Source organism: Agelaius phoeniceus, chromosome 12 (genome assembly GCF_051311805.1).
Source record: "Agelaius phoeniceus isolate bAgePho1 chromosome 12, bAgePho1.hap1, whole genome shotgun sequence".
NCBI lineage: Eukaryota > Metazoa > Chordata > Aves > Passeriformes > Icteridae > Agelaius > Agelaius phoeniceus.
In genome coordinates this window covers 20929825-20952892 of record NC_135276.1, presented here as the reverse complement: position 1 = coordinate 20952892, position 23068 = coordinate 20929825, and the positions used below count along the sequence as shown (strand labels likewise).

Below are 23068 nucleotides of genomic sequence, written 5' to 3'. Positions count from 1 at the left end.
AGGGATGGCCATTTAGTGGCCAGAGAATGGTCACTCAGTGGCCTGGTATTGATCATTTATTACCTATAGAAAGGTCATTCAGTGGCCTTGTGGTTGGCATTTGCTGGCCATGCAATGGTCACTCAGAGGCCATGCAGTGGTCACACAGAGGCCATGCAGTGACCCTTTACTGGCCATGCAATGGTCACTCAGAGGCCATGCAGTGACCATTTACTGGCCAGGCAGTGACCATTTTCTGGCCATGCAATGGTCACTCAGAGGCCATGCAGCCCTGGTGCAGTGGCCGTGCCAGGGCCATGCCAGGGCCGTGCAGTGCTCTCGCAGTGCCCACACAGTGTCTGTGCCTCTCTGGCTGCCCCGTGGCCCCGCCGCTGTCCTGTGCCACCCAACCCCGGCCGAGCCGAGCCGGGTGACTCCGCCCGGCAGAGCCGCCGCTCTCCCAATCCCCGGGAAGCGGGGAGGATGAGTAATGCACCGGCACAGGGCAGTCGCAGAGGGAAGCAGCTGCCAGGCACAGTAATTACACACAGAGGCAGGGCTGGGCTCGCAGGGAAATTCGCAGGGAAATTCACAGGGATTGTGTTCCCGCTGCACGGGAGCAGCAGCGTTGTAGGAGGACTCGGGGAGGGAAAATTTGAATGCAGTCCCCCAGCTGGCACGGGGCACGCAGGAAGGCTGTGCCAGGCAGCCAGATGTGCCCTGCTGTTGGGGAGGGTCCCAGCGGCATTCCCAGCACGCAGCTGCCCTTGGAGCCCCACCGAGGCCCAGCAGGGTGGGGGGCACTCCAAGGCCAGGCTGGGATGGGCATGTGGGACTCTGAGAGCTGTGCCCGTGCCCTTGTGGCCGCTCCAGTGCAACCCCAGCCCTTGGGCCCCTGGAGAGGGAAGCTGAGCAAGCACAGCTCCATCCCCCAGCCCCTTGCGGACACCCCCACCCTGCTCCACCCCCTTGACTCTTCCCATGGCCCCAGAGCAGTCCTGGCCCGTTCCCTTGCAGTCCCTCCACCTCCCCCAAAACAACTCCCAGCTCCTTGCAGCTCCCCAAAACATGTAACCCCGCCCCCCATGCAGCCCCCCGCTCTCAGCTTTGCAACCCCCGATCTTTAGCATCCCCAGCTCTGACGATTTTGCAAACCCAGATCCCTGCAGCCTCCAAGCCTCGTACACTGCCGTGCACGGCCTCCCAGTCCCCAGAGTGTCACCAGGTCCCACGCACCCCCTGAGGCCCTGGGCAGCCCCATGTCCCTGTGCAGACCGCCGGTGTCACGCAGCCCTGTGTCCCACTCAGTCCCCCGGTGCCGAGCAGAATCCCCGCTGCTGCCCGGCCCCGTAACCCCGTCCATCCCATCCCGTTCCGATGCCGCCCATTCCTTGTCCCTGTCCCCATGCATCCCATTCCCATTCCCTGTCCTGGTCCATCCCCTCCCGTTCCCGTCCCGATGCCGCCCATTCCCATTCCCATTCCCATTCCCATTCCCATTCCCATTCCCATTCCCATTCCCATTCCCATTCCCTGTCCCGGTCCATCCCCTCCCGTTCCCCTCCCGGTCTCTCATCCCGGGGGTCCCGCTCCGGTGGCGGCGGCGGCGGGGGGCGCCCCCTGGCGGGCGCGGCGGCCCCGCTCTAAGGCAGCGGCGCGGGCGGGCCCCGCTCACTCCGGGCCGGGCGGGCGGCGCGGCGGCAGCGGCGGCGCGGCGGGGCCCGGCCGGGCACGGAGCGCGGCCGCGGGCGCCCCACGGCCGCGGCGCCGGGAGGATGCGCCGCCGGGGGTGAAGCGGCCCCGCGGATTTACCGCGGCTTCTCCGCCCTCCCCCGCTTCTCCGGTGCCCCCCCTCCGGGGGGAGGGGAAGCGCCCCGAGCCCCGGAGCTGGCGGCGAGCGGCGGCCCCGGGCGCGGCGAGCGGCGGCGGGCAGGTGCCGGGGGCAGCCGCCGCCGCGGGGCCGCGCTCCGCCAGCGCCGGCCTTAAGCGGACCGGGGCCGCCGCCGCCGGGGGCCGCTGCCGGCTCTGCCCGCTCCGGCCGGCCCCGCCGGCCTCTGCCTTGGGACTTACCTCACGCCTCCGCCACACCTCAGGACGGTAAGTGCCGTCCGCCCACCGGGACGGGGACGGGGACGCTGCCGGTGCCCGCAGAGGCTCCCGTGAAAGCGGAGCTTGGAATTCTCCCTGTGTTCGGGGGATGCTCTCGGTGCACGGGGGAATCGGAAGCTCCCGGCGCCCGGGAAGGCTCGTGGGGCAGGGGGGCTGTGGGTACTACCCGTGGTCGGAGGATGCTCCCGGTGCGTCGGGGAATCGGAGGCTCCCGGTGCCCGGGGAGGCTCCCGTGGAAAGGGGCTGGGAATGCTCCCGATGCTCGGGGGGTGCTCCCGGCGAGAAGGAGCCGGGGAGGCTCCCGGTGCCCGCTCCTGTTGTGCGGGAGCCCGAGATGCTCTCGGTACCCGGGCGAGGCTCCCGGTGTCGGGGAAGCTGCCGGTGCGCAGGGCACGGGGATGCTCCGTGCGCCCGAGCCAGCGCACGGGCAGGGCCAGCGGGGGCACGGCCGGGACGAGCGCTCGGAGCGGCTCCGCGGCGGAGGCAGCCCCGGAGCGGGATCACCGTGCCCGCGGGCCCCGCTCCCACGCACGGCGCTGCCCGGGGCCGGCGGGGCGCGGACCCCTAGTCCCTGCGCTGCCGGGGCAATTCCTGCTCTCCCCTCCGTGTCCCCCCGAGCGCCGGGGCGGCGTGGGGCGGCACAGCCTCCCCGGGAACCCACGCGAGTTTGTGCCCACCCCCAGCGGACCCCCCCGGTTGTGGCTCCCGACTCGTACCCTGCAATCCAACTCTTTGTCATCCCCGCATCCCTCTCCGGCTGCTGTGGGCGGGGAGCCGGAGCCGTGCTGGGGGCGAGGAGGAGCTGCCCCACTCGGGAGAGTTTGCGGGAGGAATGCCGGGGCTGCTCCGGCAAGTTCCAGCCCCTCCGTTGTGCGTTTTGGTGCGAGGACACGGCTCCGTGCTGGGGACGCGGGGCTGTGCTGGGAACGCTCGCAGAGTCCCGGCGTGTGCCGGGGGATGTTTGTTTGTTTGGATGCGGATTTGGGAAGGAAGGCTGGCTCGGGAGTCTCCAGCGCTGCCGTTCATCACCGCCCGCTCTTGCCTTCCCTTTGGAATCGCGCTGAGCTGGGCAGCCCGGCTGTGCCAAGGGAATGCTGCCGGCGGAGCGATGGAGCGAGCCTGGCCCCGCTTCCCCTGCGCGACACCGAGCCGGAGCACGAGCAGCTCTTCCCGTCATCCCCTCGCCGCTGGATGGTGCCTTGGGATACCGCAGAGCGTTCCTCTAGTTAAACACACCTTTTCTTGGAATTCTTTTTTTTCCCTCTATTAGCCAAGAAAAACTTTGCAACTTTCCTTCGCTGTCGGAGAGGAGCCGCTGCCGCTGCTGCGTTTCATTTTGTTTTTTTAATTCGAGGTCACGTGTGCGTTGACAGTGTCTTTGATTCCAAGCGATGGTCTCGTCTCCAGCTTAGGAAGAGCTTTTGAGCTCTTCCCTCTGTTGTTTTCTCTCTGTTCAGGAACAAAGAGATTTTTCTGCCTTTAATTAAAAGGAATATTAATTCCCCGCTCCTTTGTCGAGCGACTTGAAGACACTCTGCAAGCGCCCGTCCGCTCGGCGCCGCGGTGGGTGAGCTCTGCCGCGGTGCGGGGCATGGAGGAACGGGGGAGCCAGCCCGAAACCCCGCGGCAGACACGGAGCAGCCGCCGGGGAGGATGCTGACAGCCACGGTGCTCGGGTGAGGAGCCCATGGAGCGGAGCTGCCGCCTGGGGCGGGCTCTTGGATCCTCGGAGGTTTGTGAGGCAGGACTCCTCTCCACACAGGGAGAGATTCCGGGCTTGGGGAGGCGAGTGGAGGTGAACTTGGCTGTGCCAGGGGGGTTTTCCCTGCCGGCCGCCTCCCGTGCTGGCAGGTAAGGCTTTACCCGGGAGCAGGCAGATGTTGGGTGTGTTTTGTTTGGCAAACGTGAGTGCAGATGTTGGTTTGTAGGGGGAAAAGCCAGGGCATGGCGGGGGAGAGGCTGCTCTCCCGTGGCTCTGGGTGCTGCCCTGGGGTGGGCGCCGGGTTTGGGCAGTGGGGAGGCCTCATGTGGGTGCAGGATTTGCCTCTTTCATTGGGAACTTCCAGGCTGCAGGACAGAAAAATATTCTGGTGCTCAGCCCCCCTTCAGGGCTGGGCTGAGCAGGCAGGAGGGGGCTCTGGCAGGTCCCCCGGGGTACCTGGGGCTGGCAGGTCTGTGCTGATGTTCCTGGAATTCTGCTTTGGAGCCAGGGATGTTTGCATGGCTGGAAACCCCGGCAGGATCAGGCGCTGAGGCTCCTGCGGTGTCCAGCAGGGAACGGGGTCTGGCTCTGCTCACTGCCATCAGTCCCTGACGAGGTCTGGGGCATTCGGCTCTGCCCGTGGCTGTGCACGGTGCCCTGTCCTGCAGCCACCTCGGGAAGGGCTCTGTGTGCTGTGGGACCCCCGGGGAGGGAGGCACCCCACCAATTTCTATTTTACCTCTTAGCCGGAGTCAGTGGGCTGGCAGCGAGTCAAGCAGGAAGTGCAGGGCTGCCAGGGAGTGCTGGCAGTGGGGCAGAGCTGGGTCCTTCCTGGGGGACACACAGATGCCCCCACACCAGCACTGACCCTCGGCAGCCCCCGGGCAGAGCAGCAGGGTCACGGTGAGCACAAGGCTCGGGGCAGAGCAGGGCCGGGTGCTGTGAACGGGGCTGGGAGGGACCAGGGACAGCCCAGGGGTTAAGCTGGGCTTAATCGCTGCTGCTGGGGCCGGGGATGCTGTGGATGCTGCAGGTCGGGGGCTGCAGCCTGCCCTGTGCTCCCCAAGCTGGATCTCACGTGGGACATGGGTTCAGCTGCCCAGCAGGATGGGGAGTCCCCGAGCTGGGACCAATCCTTGTCTGCCAGGGGCAAGAACAGGCTGGTGCCACAGAGGGCACTCCCCGGCCTTAGTGCCATTGCCCGGCTTGGGGCTATTTTTGGATTTCCTGAAGCTGTTTTCTGCCGTCCCTCCCACTGTGCTCAGGCTCCCCAGGGGGAACCCCACCTTGACAAACCCCCAGCTTTCCTTCGGAAGATGCTGACCGATGGTTCCAGAAAACATCCAAGGGATTTCCTGTTTATTTTGCAAAATCCTCATTAATATTTTTCTTTCCCCCGTCTTCTTTGATTCAATTTCACACGGGCAAAACCGGCTCGAAATGGAAGCCCGTGGTTCAAAAATAGACAAAGAGTCGGTGAGGCAGCAGCCCGAGGCTGCGGGAGAGCGCGGCCGGATCCGGCACCCCCCGGAGCCGGTACCGGCTCGGGGAGCGGCTCTGCCTCGGTGTTCCCACGCTGCCGGCACCGGAGCCGCGGGTGCAGGGGGAGCTTTTCCTTCTCCAGCCGCTCTCTGCCTCCAGCATGCCCCGAGCCCCCTGCGTGCGCCGCTTGTCGCTGCTCCGGCCATCGGGGCCGCCTTGGGGCACGAGCATCCCCCGCACGGGGCTGCAGAAATCCCCGCTCGGGGTGTGCGGCCGGTTTGGGGCACGGGGCCGGTTTGGGGCACGGGGCCGGTTTGGGGCACGGGGCCGGTTTGGGGCGCGGGGATGGTTTTGGGGCGCGGGGCCGTTTTTGGGGCACGGGGCCGTTTTGGGGCGCGGGGATGGTTTTGGGGCGCGGGGCCCGTTTTGGGGCGCGGGGCCCGTTTTGGGGGCACGGGGCCGGTTTTGGGGCGCGGGGCCCGTTTTGGGGCGCTCCCCTGGCAGTGCTCCGGGGGATGGTGCAGCCCAGGCGTGGGTGTTTCCTGGGTGGGGGCGGCTCCGGCAGGGTCAGCCCCAGCCCTGCTCCTCTCCAGGTGTTCGGGCTGCCCGCGGCACTGTTTACTCCTGGTGTTTAGCCAGGATATTTAATTTCCAGGAGTGTAAGGCAGCTGGGGAGCAGCAGGGTGGGTGGGTGTGCGCGCCCACATCCCTGTGCCACCCCGGTGGGATCAATCCCGTGATGGCAGCAGGCACCGCGCTGCGGCAGATACTGTGCTCTGGCTGGGTGCTGCTGGTCAGGGGGACCCCCCGAACTGCCCCTGTGTGTGTGGGGGACCCCTCCTCCCGCCCGTCCCCCCGCCGGCAGCCACGTCGTCGCCAGCCGCTGTTGACTCACAGGCTCCGCCGCCGAGTCCCGGGGCTGAGGCCGAGATGCTTTTACAGGCAGGGCTGAAATGCACAAAATGTTCGACTTGTAAAATATGTAGCGTGAGAAAATAGCCTTTTCTGCTCTCCTCCTCCTCCTGCCGCCGCTCCCTGCCCCATCTGCTCGCTTGGAAAGCTTCCCGCAGCCGGGGGGGCCGGCGGCGCCCGGGGTCCCTCGCCAGGGATGGCACCCACCCCGTGCCACCCCCGTGTGCCAGGAGGGCACAAGGATGCGCTCGGTCCACGGGGACGCTGCCTCCTCGTTCCTCTCGCCATCCCAAAGTTCTGCGGGCACGTTTGGAGAAGGAGCACGGGGCTGGCACCGGGAGTGCCAGCAGGGCTGGGCCACCTCGATTTTGGGGCATCCCGTGGGGCTTGGGGTTTCCAAAACCTCTCCGGAGGGTCCCGGGAAATCCCCGTGCGAGGAGCCCCGGGAGGAGCCGCCACGCCGGAGCTGGCCGGGAGCCACGGTTTTCACCTTAATCCATCATTATCTGGGCACATTTCGGATCCTTGCCAAGAGCAAGGTGGGAAGGGGGGGTGTAAGCATGCTTTCCCTATTCCCCTGCCATCCTTTTTGCTGCCTGTGTGTAATTAACAGAGTAATTAAAAACAGGATGAGTTAATTGGTATTCATTTATGTGGCAGATGTTTTTAATTGAGATACGAAACAATTTACCTGTTTACATAAACAATAGCAAATGAAGGCTTGTAAAACAGAGAGGGCACTTTTTTTTTTTTTTCTTTTTTTTTTTCTTTTGGCTTTTTTGTTGTTGTTTCGAGGAAAAATCAAACCCATCCCCAGCCCCGGCCACGCCAGCTCGGGGCGAGCGGGAGCTGCTGGCACTGCCTTGGTGGCACCGAGCCAGCTGCTTTGGGTCCCCGGCTGGGTGGTTTTGGATTAAAAACTGGGATTTTGGGGCTTGGGGTGAGTGGAGAGCCTGGCTGTGGGTGCTGCTGTCCCGTGTGGAGCTGTGCTGTCCCTGCCACACTGCAGGGCTTGGGACCTGCTGGGAGCTGGTGCCCGTGGGGCATCTGCCAGCAGGGCTGGCACTGCAGGATGTGGGTGCTCGGAAAGCAAAGCCAGCTGGGGTGTACCTGAGCTGGGGAAATGTGCTTTACCCTGGGAAATTGAGGTGTATCTGAGCTGGGGAAATGTGCTTTACCCTGGGAAATTGGGGTGTACCTGAGCTGGGGAAATGTGCTTTACCTTGGGAAATTGGGGTGTACCTGAGCTGGGGAAATGTGCTTTAGCCTGGGAAATTGGGGTGTACCTGAGCTGGGGAAAGGTGCTTTACCCTGGGAAATTGGGGTGTACCTGAGCTGGGGAAATGTGCTTTACCCTGGGAAATTGGGGTGTACCTGAGCTGGGGAAATGTGCTTTACCTTGGGAAATTGGGGTGTACCTGAGCTGGGGAAATGTGCTTTATCCTAGGAAATTGGGGTGTATCTGAGCTGGGGAAATGTGCTTTACCTTGGGAAATTGGGGTGTACCTGAGCTGGGGAAATGTGCTTTATCCTGGGAAATTGGGGTGTACCTGAGCTAGGAAAATGTGCTTTACCCTGGGAAATTGGGGTGTACTTGAGCTGGGGAAATGTGCTTTACCCTGGGAAATTGGGGTGTACCTGAGCTGAGGAAATGTGCTTTATCCTAGGAAATTGGGGTGTACTTGAGCTGGGGAAATGTGCTTTATCCTAGGAAACTGGGCTGTATCTGAGCTGGGGAAATGTGCTTTACCCTGGGATTGTGCTGCTGGGAGATGTCCCAGCTGGGCCAGTGGCACAGGAGCTGTCTCAGGATGCCCCTGGGGGTGACCTGCAGGGGCTGCCCAGGACTGGAGCTGCCTGGATCTGGGTTCCTTTACAGATTGTGCAGAGTTTGATTAATTGGATTTCCTTTTGAAGGGCTTCATTTGTGCTGGTGAGTGCTGGATGTGGATTGCTCCCTGCTGGGCTGGCTCCCCAAAATGAGCACCTGGAACACCCCAGTGATGGGTGGGCAGCATCCCTGCAGCATCATCATGGAATGGTTTGGATTGAGAGGGGCCTTAAAGCTCACCTCATTGCCCTGCCATGGCAGGGACACCTTCCACCATCCCAGGGTGCTCCAAGCCCTGTCCAGCCTGGCCTTGGGCACTGCCAGGGATCCAGGGCCTCCCCAGCCTCCCAGGGTAGGATTCCTTCCCAATCTCCAATCTAAACCCATCCCACAGCTGCACTCCTGCCTTGTGCTGCTCCAAGTGCAACTGGGGATGAACTCCAAGCTGCCTGTGTCACCTGTGTCACCTGTGTCACCTGTGTCACTGTGGCCATAGGGAGGAGATCAGGATGGGTGCAGGGCAGGAGGGAACAGGTCCCAGAGATCAGGATGGGTGCAGGCAGGAGGGAACAGATCCCAGAGAGGAGATCAGGATGGGTGCAGAGCAGGAGTGAACAGATCCCAGAGAGGAGATCAGGATGGGTGCAGGGCAGGAGGGAACAGATCCCAGAGAGATCAGGATGGGTGCAGGGCAGGAGGGAACAGATCCCAGAGATCAGGATGGGTGCAGGGCAGGAGGGAGCTGATCCCAGAGGTCAGGATGGGTGCAGGGCAGGAGGGAGCTGATCCCAGAGAGGAGATCAGGATGGGTGCAGGGCAGGAGGGAGCTGATCCCAGAGATCAGGATGGGTGCAGGCAGGAGGGAACAGGTCCCAGAGATCAGGATGGGTGCAGGGCAGGAGGGAGCTGATCCCAGAGGTCAGGATGGGTGCAGGGCAGGAGGGAGCTGATCCCAGAGAGATCAGGATGGGTGCAGGGCAGGAGGGAACAGATCCCAGAGATCAGGATGGGTGCAGGGCAGGAGGGAGCTGATCCCAGAGATCAGAACAGGATGGGTGCAGGGCAGGAGGGAGCTGATCCCAGAGGTCAGAACAGGATGGGTGCAGGCAGGAGGGAGCTGATGGTGCCCTGAGGTCCCAGCAGCTCTGCCGGGCTGGTGCACGTGGCTGGCGCTGCTGCCCGGCCTCAGGCACTGCACGCTTCCAATTCCAAACCTGCTCCAGCTGGGACAGCTCCTGCCCTGCCATCTTATCGGGGAGTTGTTCTTGGCCGCGCTGGCTGCGGCAGCTGAGGAGCAGGAATGCTTCCCTGCCTTTGTTTCGCAGGCAGCCTGGCTTGGGGAGACGTCGCCTCCAGCATCTGGATTTCATTTGTGGCCATTTGGTGAGCATGAAGGATGCTGGGCGCTGAATTCCCTTTAACCCCTTCCTCGCCCGGGCAGCTTTGCCTGCAGGGAGCCGGGGCTTTCCAGCGGCCACATCCAGAGCAGCTCCGTGCCTGCCTCAGCCCCATCCCTGGGGAAAGGAGGGCAGGGCAGCCGGCCCGGGCGCTCTGCTCTCACCCTGGAGCTGGCACATCCCACTTGTTGCCCGGGAAGAGGCAGAACAAGGCTCGTGGTGGCTGGATGGGCTCCCTGGGGCTGTGGGAAACAGCACAGGCTGGCCTGGGATGGGATGGGCTGGGATGGGATGGGATGGGATGGGACGGGACGGCTGCCAGCCCCGTGGCGCTGCTCCTGCTCCTCCTTGTGCCCATTGGAATGTGTGACAGTGTCACCCGGCAGGGACCCTGCCCCGGGGGTTGAACCCTCCCTGCCGTGTGACAAATGGGGGGCTCGGGGTCACACGGGGGGTGTGGGGGTCCCGCATCCGCCGGCCCCGGGGGCTGGGTGGGGAGCGGCCGCTCCCGCCGGCCCAGCAGAAAATACTAATCCTTTTATTTTTATATTATTACTTATTCATCTGGGCTGCACAGACCTAATGGAAACCAGATGGAGGAAAACAGACACGGCCTGAGCGGCTGGGACAAATTACCCCAAAGAGAGAAAAAAATAGAGGGAAAAATCATTCCAGTGGAGGTGGAGTTGGAGTTGGAGCTGTGCTGGGGAATCGCTGGTTGAAGGTGCTGAGGGGAGGCTGCACTTTGCTCCCCAGAACCTCCTTTGCTCCCCTGGAGCTCATCCCATCCTGCAGAGGACCTGGGTTGCTGGCACAGCTGTGGTTGGCTCCTCTGGGCATTCCAAGCTCTGTATCCCATTGGATTTGGGACCATTCTTGTGCCTGCCTGGCTGTGTTTGGGTTGCAAACACCTCAGGGAAAATTTAGGCAAAAAAGAAAACACAAGAAAAACCAGAACCAGGCCCCATTTCCCTGAGTGCTTGCTCAGCTTGGTGGAAACTTTCCTGCTGATGGGAAGCTGTGAAAAGGCCATGTCAGTGCCAGGATGAATGAGTCCATGCTTTCTCCTTGGTGTGGGAATGTGCAGGGAGTCGGGGCTGGGATGGGGATGCAGGCAGGGACCTGGCCAGGGATGCAGGCCAGGATGCTGCCAGGGGTGTGACAGGGACAGGGATGGTGCCAGGGATGCAGGCAAGGATCATGTGGGATCCAGGTGCTGCAGCTGTGACCCCTGTGCACACTCAGGGCTCATCCTCTGCTGTCAGAGCTGGATCCTGCTCTGCTGAGTGACAGGGGAAGCCTGGAAGGCTGGAGGAGTTTTGCCCAGAGATGGACATTTCACAAAAAGGAAAATAAAAGTTTTTCTAAACAAATCATTTCTTCTGGCAGGCCCTGTAAGGAAGCTGAGGTTTTGGGGGGAGGGAAGCTGCAAGGTCTTGGGGTTTCTCCTGTGGCTGGGCAGGGAGGAGGGAGCAAGGAACAGGGAACTGCAGCATTCTAGTCTGCTGTGGACAGAGAGGGATACCATGATGCTGGAGCCTTCCAGAAGGATTCTGTGGGTGACCAGCTGAGATTTTGGCTCCTGCCACCATCTCCTGGTGCTCTGTGTGCCACTGCCTGCAGCCCAACCCCGATGGCATCTCGGTGGGGATCAGGCCCTGCTTTTACTTAGCCCAGCCAAAGTGCTGTGGCCAGGTTCAATTCATGTCCCCACAGTTGCCCTGGATTTAGGATGAATATTGGATTAGTGGTTATCAGCCAGGCACAGGGGGTCCCCATGGCCGGGGGTGGCCGTGGTGGCCTCTTCCATCTTTGGCCGGAGCTGGCGGCGGCGCGGGCACGGTGACGGTGACAGATCCCCACAGCTGCCAGCACTTGTGGCCACCCGTCAGGGCCAGCGTGGCAGCCAGGGGGCCCAGAGCCTGCCCCGGGGCTGTGTCTGCAGGGGATGGTGCTGGCACACTCCCCCCTTGGCAGGGAATGCACTGCTGGGAGTCATTTGGGGCTGGGAGGGAGGCGGCAATGCCCACTGGGGTGATGGTGATGGTGATGATGGTGATGGTGGTGGTGATGGAGCTCCAGAGTCCCTGGATTGCAGGACCTGCCCTTGCAGGGCCACTCAGGTGTGGGGAGGACAGTCCACATGGATGTGTGGGTCCTGCTGTTGTCATTGCCACTAAAGAGTGGTTGTAATGACCCCACAGTCCCTGCCAGGGGCTGTGCCAGCCCTGGGTGATGCTGCCAGGGATGGTGAGGGGTCAGCAGGCAGCAGGAATTCCCAGGATGTGTCAGGACGGTGCTGTGCTGTGACAGCAGTGATGTGACACAGGCTGGGGCAGGCTTGGCACTGCAGGGGCAGAGTGGTGCCAGCACTGTGTCCCCACACAGGGCACTGTGCAGATGAGCAGCAGCTCCATACCCTCCCCACCGCCCTGTGGCACACGGGACACCGGGCACCGTCCCCGTTACCCGAGTTCTACAGCGGCACCGGTGATGCCCAAGCCAGCCTGATGTCCCCAAGTGCCCCCTGTGCCCCTGACCCCTGTTTGCCAGGGAATCCCAGCCCTGCCTGGCACACCCCGCTCACCTCCCCGTGCCCTCTTCCCGCAGATAACGCGGAGACCGCAGCCATGCCCGACTCGCCGGCCGACGTGAAGACGCAGGCGCGCTCCTCGCCACCCAGCATGCCCCCGCCCGCCGCCCAGGGAGCCTCACGCCACCCCTCCTTCGCTCCCAGCACCAGTGAGTACCCTGGGCACGGGCTGCCAGCCCGGGGCTGCCCCCAGCTCCTCCCGACGCGTGGCACCCGCGGCTCGGAGCGCGGCGCTGGCGGTGACACGGGTGACAGCGCCTGGCCTCAGGTGCATATTGCCAAGCCATGGCTGGAGAATGTTCCTGTGAGGGGACAGGGGCATCCTGCCAGCCACTCACCAAGTGCTGGCACAGGGCAGCGCGTGGTTGGAGGGTGGTGGCGGTTGTGGGAGTTCCTGTGGATTGGAGATGGCCCCGTGGTGGGTCCCGTGCATGTGGGGACACATCTGTCCCTCTGCGTGTGGCACCCAGTGGTGGCAGGGCGGTGTCGTGGCCAGCCACAGTGGCTGGGAGCTCCTTGTCCTGCCCAGGCTATGGCATGGTGGCATCAGGGGATGCCAGGGGGGAGTTTCAGTGTCTGTAGTTGGGCTGGGGACAGCCACCCAGTGTGGTGCTGACACCAGAGGCACGTGGGCTCATTGCACACCCGCAGGGTTTGCACCAGGGATCTGTCACTGTGCTGGTGTCACTGTCCTGGCACCTGGAGGGACAAGGCACAGGCAGTGCAGGATCCAGACAGGCAGGGGACAAGGCTGGGCCCTGGCAGGAGTGCCAGTGGCCACCGCCAGTGGCTGCTTCAGTTCTGCTGAGGCTTTTCCTGGACACACACGTGTGCAAGGTTTTGCTCATAGCTGTTTCTTGCTCAGAAAAAACCCAGCGGGGAAGAAAAAAACCCCAAACAATCCCCAAGATCCATCCCCTGACACCTGTAGCCCCCCAGCAGTGCTTCTGGACTCTAGAAATCAGTTTGTGCTTGGCCATGCTTGGTTGGTTTGGGTGTCAATCCCAGCCCGGTGCTGATGTGGCAGCCCAGGTGTGGCTGGCTCTGGGATGAGGGACCAGGGCTGCAAATGGCCTCTGCACCATGGCTCAGCACAGAGAGGGGCTCAGGACACGGGGCTGGGGGTGCAGGCAGCCTCTCTGCCATGGCTCAGCACGGAGCAGGATTCAATATGCAGGGCCAGGGGTGCCGGCGGCCTCTCCATCCCAGCTCAGCTTGGAGCAGGGTTTGAGACACGAGGCTGGGGGCATGGAGCAGCTTGGCATGGACACCACGACATTTCAGTTATTCTTGGCCTTGAGGGACCTCATTTGGTCCCTAAACTGTCAGGACTTTATCAGGCAGCTGAGCATCCATCCCCTGAACCCTCCCTGTGGCTGCAGTGGCACGCAGGGACCGGCTCCCTGGTGGGTCTGGTGGCTTTGCCCATGGTGAGGAGCATCCCGTGCAGGGCCCCGGGCCGAGAGCTGCCCCCTCTGCTCTCTCATCATAGCGTGTTTTATTTTGCTTGCAGATCGAGACGCTGGCCCTCCGACGTTTCTGCCTCGCGGCCGTTTTCATGGTTGCTTGAAATGGTCGATGGTCTGTCTTTGTAAGTAAAATGAAACACCCGCTCTCATGAGAGACCCGAGCACAGCCCCCGGCCCTGCCCCGCCGGGTCACGGGGATGGGAGCCCCAGCCCGGCCCGGGGACACATGTGCTGTGCTGTGCTGTCCAACTTGGGCACGCACCTGTCGCGGGAATAAAGCCCTGCTGGCTGCCCGGTTATTTTTGGCACCTCTTCAGCGGGTGCTGCCCAGCCAGAGAGCGGAGTGGGACCCCCCAAGCAGGCAGGGCTGGCAGGGCAGGGCAGGGCAGCACCCTCAGGTCAGTGCAGGGGGTCCCAGCGGGGACAGGCGCGTGTGTGCTGGGGTACGGGGGTGTCGCACCATCAGGACGTGGGTGACACGTGCTGTCACCTGGGGCATCGGGACATGGGTGACGCATCTTGTCACCCCTGCCATTGGGATGTGGGTGACATGTCTTGTCATGTCACTGGGACATGGGCGATGCCTGTTGTCACCCACGACGTTGGGACGCGGGTGACACGTGTTGTCACCTGCACCGTCAGGACATGGGCAATGTGTGTTGTCACCCACGATGTTGGGACCTGTGTGACATGTGTTGTCACCCATGACGTCGGGACATGTGTGCTGTGTGTTGTCACCTGCGCCATCAGGACATGCGTGACGCGTGTTGTCACCTGCGCCATCAGGACATGGGTGCCGTGTGCTGTCATCTGCGCCCTCAGGTCAGGGGTGACATCTGTTGTCACCTGTGCTAGCCGGGATAAGTCCCTGTGCTCACGTGGGGCTGGTGCAGGAGAGCAGGGTCTGCCACTCTGGTGGTTGGTACCCCAGAATATCCCCCCTGGGTCTGCCGGTGTGCGGTGTGAAGGCAGCTCCTGTCCTTGCTGAGCGGGCAGTGGGGACAGAGGTGGCAGTGCTGTTCTGCAAGCCAGGCTGGGCTCCATGGGCAATGGCTCACGGGTTCTCTCTGGGAATGCTGAGCAGCTCCCCCAGGGGCAGGATGGAGCTCCTTCCCTTGGCTGCCTCGGCTGTTGAGGAGCTGGATCAGGCCCTCGCCATGCTGGGGGATGCTCTGCATCCCCTCCTTCCCCTCCCACCAGTCCAGGATGCAGCCCCAGGGATTCACCAGCATCCTGAATCCCTCCAGGGGGTGCCAGCCCCACATGACCCAGCAGGACACTCTGGTCCTACCATCCCAGCCTTATCCCCACGGTGCCGTGGCACAGCCACCTGCTCTGACCCCCCATTCCCTGTCTCCCCAGTGATGAACGGGAGCAGCCACTCGCCAACCGCCATCAATGGGGCTCCGTCCACCCCCAACGGGTTCAGCAACGGGCCAGCCACCTCCTCCAGCGCCTCCCTGTCCACCCACCAGCTCCCTCCAGCCTGTGGTGCCCGCCAGCTCTCCAAGCTGAAGCGCTTCCTCACCACCCTGCAGCAGTTTGGGAACGACATCTCCCCCGAGATCGGGGAGCGGGTGCGCACCCTCGTCCTGGGGCTCGTGGTACGTCCTGGGCTCAGCCACAGGGACCCCACGTCTGGGGATCCTGGGTTTTCTTTTGGGGATGGAGATGCAGCTAAAAGGGAAAGAGTGGCCTAGATTGATCTAAATCCTGGAGGAAAGGGGGTTGTTTTCCCAGCGTCTCCTGGGATCTACACAGCCAGCACAGGGTTGGTCCTGGCTGCTGGCATGGCCAGTGAAGCCTTGAGCGTGGTTTTCCCTTGAGTGTGGTTTCCCTGTGAGCCTGGCAGAGCAGCAGGAATGGGGGAGGAACAGCCAGGTGTGCCCCAGGGGTGCGGGGTGCTGTGCCAGGGGTACTGAGCCCAGGCTGTCCCCACAGAACTCCACCCTCACCATCGAGGAGTTTCACGCCAAGCTCCAAGAGGCCACCAACTTCCCACTGCGACCCTTCGTCATCCCCTTCCTCAAGGTGGGTCTCCAGCCTGGGCAGGGCGGGATTCATGGCAGCATTTCAGCACAGGGCATTTGGGGGTGCCTTTGGGGATGCCCTCACACGTGTGGAGTCATGCAGGGCCAGGGCTGGTTGCAATAAAGCAAGGGGTCAGCCCAGCTGGTTGCCACTTGCAATTGCAAATTCATTAAAAAAATCCCCTTTTTTTTTATTTGCCTTTTAATTTTGTGCTGACTCTGCAGTGTCACCCTGCTCCAGAGGGATTTGCCTGGTGCTGGCATGCCTGGCAGCATGGGCACTGCCAGCAGATGCTTGAGCCCGCTGTCCCCTGTCCATTGCTAGCAAAGGAATAATTAAAAAGTGCAAAAATAGCTCCTTTTCCACCTCTGCTTCCCAGCCCCCCCAGAGCAGGGGTCCATGAGTGGAGGTCTGTGCTCATCACAGGAATCTGCTGGTGTGGTTTGCTCCAGGCTGAGCTGGAGGGGGACAGCAGAGCCCCCTCCCCTCCTGTCAGTTTGCAGGGATTTTGGGCTCCGTGGGAGCAGGGGAAGGTGAACTGGCAGGCCCTGGCAGGCACTGGTGGCCCTGTGGCTCCAGGCAGGCTGGGATCCATCCCCGCTGTCCCCGTGCCAAGAGCGCAGCGGCCGCGCCGGCCGCCCTGGCACCCCGCTCCCAGCTGTTCCCACCACCCGGCCCAGATGTTTCTCATTATCCTAACTGCAACCAGCCGGGCTCGGCGTGCTTCCCAGACTGGGGACTTGCTGTTTTTGTGGGATTGCTCCCCCCCGGCCAGGCAAGGGAAGGGGAGGGAGGGTCTGGCCCTGCTCACCGCAACTGCAGCTCGGGCTGTGGCGCTAACGTGTCCCACAGATGGGATTTGGCTGCGGCTCAGCTGCCTAAGGCAAAATCCAGGGCTGGCAGCCAGAGTGCTGGGCAAAAGGGGGTTCTGCTGCTTAATTCTGCTGCTCCTGGGGCTGCAGCACCGTGGGGGGACACGGTGGGTGGGTGAGAGGGGAGTTCACAGCTGATCCTTAAGGCTGTGGGTGCCACAGGGGCTGGGGGTCCCACAGGTGCAGTCCCCCCGGAGCAGTCATGGGGACAGGGTGGCCAAGGTGGCCGATCTGGCCCAAGGATGATGCTCTGCAGCCCCTGCCAGGATGGAGGAGGGCTCTGTTGAAGCTGTGTCTTAACCCTGTGGGCTGCCACACACGTCCCCCAAAAGCCCATCTGGCCCCTGGGCACACTGCTGGCATCCCTGGGGAAAGGGAGCAGGACCCCAAAGGGAAGGCGCCCCCTCTCACGCCCTGCCTGTGGCGAGCTGGGGGCACAGCCAGGCTGCTCTGGGGGGGCTGCAGGGTCATGGACTGGACTGTCACCCCCCCTCTGCAGGCCAACCTGCCTCTGCTGCAGCGGGAGCTGCTGCACTGCGCCCGCATGGCCAAGCAGACCCCGGCCCAGTACCTGGCCCAGCACGAGCAGCTGCTGCTGGACGCCAACGCCTCCTCTCCCATCGACTCCTCCGAGCTGCTCCTGGAGGTGGGCGAGAGCGGCAAGAGGAGGACGCCAGACAGGTGCCAGCCTGGGGAGGGGCGTGCGGGGTTCTTCAGGGGCACACCCCTGAAAAGGGGAGGTTGTTCCGGGGGGCCCAGCGGGGACCAACCTCCTCTCCTCCGGCCAGGACCAAAGAGAACGGTTTGGACCGAGACCCCCTGCACCCCGAGCACCTCAGCAAGCGGCCGTGCACCATGAGCCCAGCGCAGCGCTACAGCCCCAGCAACGGGCTGAGCCACCCCCCAAACGGGCTGGGGCACCCCCCCGCCGGCCCCCCCCTGCCCCAGCACTACCGCCTGGAGGACATGGCCATGGCACACCACTACCGGGACACCTACCGGCACCCCGACCCCCGGGAGCGCCCGCGGCCCGCCGGTGAGCCCTGCTGTCCCCGGGCACGTGGGGAACGGGGCTGGGACCCCCAAAGGGAGGGGGTCCTGCAGGGGCTGACCCTGCTCTGCTCTCGCCCCGCAGCCGTGCACGGGACGCGGCAGGAGGAGGTGATCGACCACCGGCTCACGGACCGGGAGTGGGCGGAGGAGTGGAAGCACCTCAACAACGTACGTAGCGTCCTTGTCCCATCCTGTGTCTGTGTGTCCTTCCACTCTGCCCTCAATCCCTTATGGGGGTTTCCTCCTGAGCATCCTCTGCTTCCCCAGCCAGCACAGCGCCTCGGAGCTGGCACAGCCTGGCATAGCCCAAATCCCCCTGCCCAGCGCTGGGCACTGAGCCCCCCGGCTGCCTGCAGCAGAGCCCCCTCCCCATGCCTGCTGTTGCCCCCGCAGCTGCTGAACTGCATCATGGACATGGTGGAGAAGACGCGGCGATCGCTGACGGTGCTGCGGCGGTGCCAGGAGGCCGATCGCGAGGAGCTCAACCACTGGATCCGGCGCTACAGCGACGCCGAGGACATGAAGAAAGGCAGCCCCCCCTCGGCACGCCCCCACAACTCCTCCTCGGCCGCCGCCGAGGCTCCCCAGTTAGGTACTGACCCCCGGGGCCGCGGGCTGCGTGCGGGGGCTGCGCCCGCTCCCGGTGCCCGCGCCGCTCTCCCGGGGGTCTGGCGCTGCTGGCAGGGGCGTTCCGAGGGGATGGCATCTCCTAAGGGCGTCCCCTCTCTCCTTGGCAGACGCTCACCGGGACTTCGCGCCGCGGCCGCTCTCCGGGTACATGCCCGAGGAGATCTGGAGGAAGGCCGGTGAGTGTGGGGTGTGGGGTGGGCACAGCCCCCGGCAGGGTGCTGAGCCAGCAGGGCTCTGCCCCAGCTCCCCTCACGGGGATTCCTGTGCTACAAGAGCAATTTGGGGTGGTGTAGCGGGAAGGGGGATGCTGGGGCAGTGGCCCACCATGGCCACGCTCGGCTGCTGCCTTCCAGAAGAAGCCGTGAACGAGGTGAAGCGCCAGGCCATGTCCGAGCTGCAGAAGGCCGTGTCGGACGCTGAGCGCAAAGCCCACGAGCTGATCACCACCGAGCGCGCCAAGATGGAGCGGGCCCTGGCCGAGGCCAAGCGCCAGGCGTCCGAGGATGCCCTGACCGTCATCAATCAGCAGGAGGACTCGAGCGAGGTGGGGACCCTGGGGACAGCTCGGTGGCAGTGCTGGTGTGTGGGACCTGCTTGTCATGCCACAGATGTCACAGCATCTGCGTGCGAGGGTGGGAATGGGAGCATGCAGCAGCACTGTGGGATGGGAGGAGAGGGGAATTCCTGCACCGAGATGGGGATGCACGGTGTGGGCAATGATGGGGTGCATGGGTGTGGATGCAGTCTAGGATGATGGGCATGCTCTGGGATGTTGTGCATGGTCCAGGGTAGGGTTGTATGGTCTGGGATTAGGGGGACCTGGTTCAGGATAGGGGAGAATGGATGTGCCTGGTCTAATCTGGAAATACACAGTCTGGGGTGGATGTGCACACTCTGGGGTGGATGTGCACATTCTGGGATGGATGTGCACAGTCTGGGATGGCTGTACACACTCTGGGATGATGGAGTGCCCAGTCCCAGGTGAGGGTGCACAGCCCAGCCTGGGGTGTACGCTCCAGAGCTGAGGCCACGTTGCCATTCCCGCAGAGCTGCTGGAACTGCGGGCGCAAGGCGAGCGAGACGTGCAGCGGCTGCAACACCGCGCGCTACTGCGGCTCCTTCTGCCAGCACAAGGATTGGGAGAAGCACCACCACGTCTGCGGGCAGACTCTGCAGGGGCTGCCGGGCCCCGCCGCCCCCGGGCCGGGCCAGCCCGACGGGGTGCCCGCCGTGGCCAGCAGCCCCAGCGAGGCGGGCTCGGTGGCCGCGTCCCGCGCCGGCACTCCGGCCACGCCGGCGCCGCTGGACAGCGCGTCCCGCTGAGCACCCTCGGGCTGCCAGAGCCACGGACTGACTGCACCCCGTGCAATTTCCTCAGCTACCTGACTCGTGTGACCTCCGAAACGACCTCTCTAGCTCTCACAACTTATCCTCACGGATCCTCAAACTGGGCTTTAAGTGGAGTTAAGGCAAATACCGGTCTCTGTTCTTTCTTCAGTCTTTGTTTTGGCTTTTTTTCGGTTGGTTTTCTATCGGTTGGGGGATTGTGGTTTGGGATTTTTTGGGTTTTTTGGCTGTTTTTGTTTTTCTTTTTTTGCTCTTTGGATGAGGGATTTGGCTCCAGCATCACCAAGCAGTGCTGTGGGGAGAGACCAGCCCGATCCAATCCCCCATCAGCGCTGCCGAGGGGCTCACTTGGAGGAGGAAAGAATCTTCTTTTCTTCATCTCTCTCTTCCTATTTTTTTTTTCTTTTTACCTTTTTTTTTTTTTTTTTGTAAAAAAAATAAAGAAAATAAAAAAGAAAACGTCGGACTCTTTGGCTTTAAGTAAGAAATTGTAAAAAAGAAAAAAAAAAAAAGAAAAAAAAAAAGGAAAAATCCAAAAACCAGACGACGCGTGACGGACGCTCACCTGTAACTACCTTGCTAGCTAGCCAAGAACAGACCAGACTCACCTCTGCTCCAAAGGAAATCCAAAACCAAGGAAGATCCAAACGTCTCTCCACTGCCAAAGTTCGTTTCGTTCTGTTGTCGCTTCCTTCCCCTCCCCACAAGGATGGATGGACATGCCCCCGGGGCTTTAAAGAATTTCTATTAAAATAAAGCAAAAAAAAAAAAAAAAAAGTGTTTTTTTACTAAAACCCCAACCCCCAAGGCGTGGGAGGGGGAGATGGGGCTGAGAACCGCAGCCGGAGCTGGCACATCTCTACCTCTGCCCGCCACCGCCCTGCAAAAGGAGAACAAAAAGGAGATTTAAAACAAAAAAAGAGAATAATAAAAAAAAAAATTAAAAAAAAAAGGAATTTAAAAGATGGATTTTGGGTTTCTCCCTCCCCGAAGCCGTTGGGGGACTCCCCATCCCTTCACTGCCAGGCTGCTCCCACACCCCGCGCTGGATTTGTTTCACAAGGATTTTTAAGAGGAAAAGGAAAGGAAAAGGAAAGGAAAAGGAACGCTGCCGCCTTCCTGGCCAAGGACAATGTGGATCATTGGGATTCTCGCCTCGCTGGAGCGGCACGGAGGAGGAAGTGCAATAGGGGAAGCCCGGGCTCCGAGCGGAGGCAGCAGTGCTGTGCGCTAATGTGAATGTAAATAGTGTCTGCAGAGGTCCAAAAATGAACCATAATAATAATAATAATAATGCTAGTGATAATAATGAGAGACATTTGCCAAATAAAGGATGAGGAGGAAGCGTGGAGCCGTGGCGCTGGCCGGAGCAGGCCTGGCATCGAGAGGAGCTGTAGTTTTTCTGCATTTGCAAAACCCATCCTGTGTGTTTTCCGTAGGGGAGGAGGAGGAGGGAAGGGCTCGGGGCCGGGCTCGGGGTTGTGCTGCCGGTCACGGGGCTGGGCTGGGCCACAGCAGAGCTTGGGACACGCCAAGGGCGATGTCGCTGGCCCTGTGCCTCTGTCACCCAGCCCTGCTGGGCGTTCTGTGCACCGCAAGGCCTTGGTGCATCCCTGGGAGGGCTCTGTGCACCCCAAAATCTTGGTGCATCACCTTGGATGAGTTCTGTGCACCCTGAGACCCTGGGGGGTTTCTGTGCACCCCGAGATCTCTCTGAATCCTCCCAGGGTTGTTGTTCTGAGGTCTCGGTGCATCCCCCCAGGAGGTTTCTCTGCACCCCAAGGTCTTGGTGCATCCTCCTGGGAAGGTTCTGTGCACCCCAAGGTCTTGGTGCATCCCCCCAGGGGTTTCCTGTGCACCCCAAGGTCTTGGCCCAAGCTCGGGGACGTTTCTGTGCCCCCCAAGACCTCGGTGCACCCCCTGGGTGTTTCTATGCCCCTCCCCAGCCCTGGGAGCTTCACCGGGTGCCCCTCCCGTGACTGTTCACTTTATTTATGGTGTGACATATGTAATATTGTCTATTTTTCTTACGTTTCCTGAGAAGAGGTAATATATAAGAGTATTGCAGATGCCCCTGCTCGCCCGGGTGTCCGGCCCGTCCCCGCCGCGTCCCCGCCTGTCCCCGCCCGCCCCCGGCCCCGCTCCTGCCGGGGCTCTGCCTCTCTACCTCCACCTCGCCGGGAAACCGGGGGCGAGATCCCTTCCCCAGGGTCTGCTCTCCTTTCCACTCCACTCCCTGCTGGTTTGCTTTTTTTTTTTTTTTTTTTTTTTTTTTTTTTTTTTTTAATTATTATGATTTTTTTTTAAAATTTTAATTAAGAATAAAACTACCCTACAGAACCTTGCATTGAAACCAAAAGCCGAGGGGAGGGGAGGGAGGGCACGGCGGTGACGGGCGGCCAAACCAGAACGACAGCTTTAAATGTCAGATTTCCCAAAAAAAAAAAAAAAAAAAAAAATTAAAAAAAAATTTAAAAAAAAATTGTGCTGCGGGGAGGATGGAGCGGCCGCGGGGCTGCGGTGATGCTGTGGGGGCTTCCCTGGGGGTTTGCTCCGAAATGGTGGCGGTGGGGACCAAGGGACGTGTGCCACGTGCTGTGTGCCCCTCCCTTGGTGGCACCTCGGAGGTGGCAGCGTGGCGCTGGCACAGCCTGGCCGGGGCGGGGGCTGTGGGGCAGCCTGGGGACACGCGGTGCCACGGCAGGTCCCCGTGGCTGCTCACAGCTCCCGGTGTCCTGCTCCGGTCGCGGCTGGGGCAGGGGACGGCGTTGGGGACACGGGGACAGCGTGTCCAGGTGCCCGTGCCCGCGGGGAGGCAGAGCCCAGGGCGCTGCTGGGGCACCAGGCTGGGAGGTGGCAGGAGGGACGTGGCTCTCTCGGGGTCCCCTCTCCAGCCCCGTCCTCTCGTTCCCAACCCAAAATCCCAGCTGAAACCAAAGTGCCGCGTCCCGGCGAGGCTGGAGCAGGGGTCCCACGCCTGCCTGGCTTTTGCTCCATCACTGCCAGAGCCCCCCGAACTCCCCCTGCAGCATCTCCTCCTCTTCCTCCTCCTCCTCCTCCTCCTCCGGGGGCTGCTGGGGTCCCCCTCCGCATCCCAGCGGCTCTGAGGCTGGGGACAAGGTGCCACTGTGTGCCCCGGTCCCAGGCACTGTGATGGGGTGTCCCCCGTGCGGTGGCAGCCCCGGGGGCTCCTCCGATGTCACCGAACGCCAGGGCCCGGCAGGGAGGGGGTGCCGGTGTCCCCCGTCCCTGGCGGCCGCTTCCCCGAGCCCGTGCGGGGCTGAGCCCTGTCCTGGCAGCCCCGGCATGGGGACACCGGGGCACGGGGGGGCTGCAAAGCAGAGCCCCCCGCCCGGGCCAGGCGTGGGGCCAGCCCACGATGAGAGATGACGTGGTAGGACTTTCCTTCGGCATGCTGTCCCCCCCTGCTGTTCCCCGCTTTCTCTAAGTGTACTGTATGTTTGACCTGTGAAAGATGTAAACTTTATGATTCAGGTTATGTCTGTTCTTAACTCTGTATCTGTGTAATAAAGACAATTTAATATCAACCAGAGGCTCCATAGCTTGGACTTGTGCTGGGTGCCCTCATCCCCCACTCCTGGCATTGCTTTGCACTCTGTGCCCCCACTCCTGCCTCGGGGGGTTCATTACAGCCCTGGGG

The 23068-nt window shown here is 62.3% G+C and overlaps 1 protein-coding gene across 7 annotated transcripts in view; it reads left to right on the top strand.

The window, feature by feature from the left end:
• Positions 1-22955, top strand: part of CBFA2T3 (CBFA2/RUNX1 partner transcriptional co-repressor 3) — a 29092-nt gene extending 6137 nt beyond the window's left edge. The window contains exons 1-12 of one of the 7 annotated variants that reach the window (XM_077184910.1): positions 1822-2076; positions 12023-12154; positions 13519-13596; positions 14837-15078; positions 15416-15505; positions 16877-17058; positions 17166-17413; positions 17513-17598; positions 17824-18022; positions 18168-18236; positions 18414-18604; positions 19108-22955. In XM_077184910.1, the coding sequence (XP_077041025.1) occupies positions 12043-12154; positions 13519-13596; positions 14837-15078; positions 15416-15505; positions 16877-17058; positions 17166-17413; positions 17513-17598; positions 17824-18022; positions 18168-18236; positions 18414-18604; positions 19108-19383 (1773 nt within the window). In that variant the 5' untranslated portion in view covers positions 1822-2076; positions 12023-12042 and the 3' untranslated portion in view covers positions 19384-22955. The other 6 variants (XM_077184907.1, XM_077184908.1, XM_077184905.1 and 3 more) reach the window with 6 other exon arrangements.
• Positions 22956-23068: the final 113 nt, after the last annotated feature.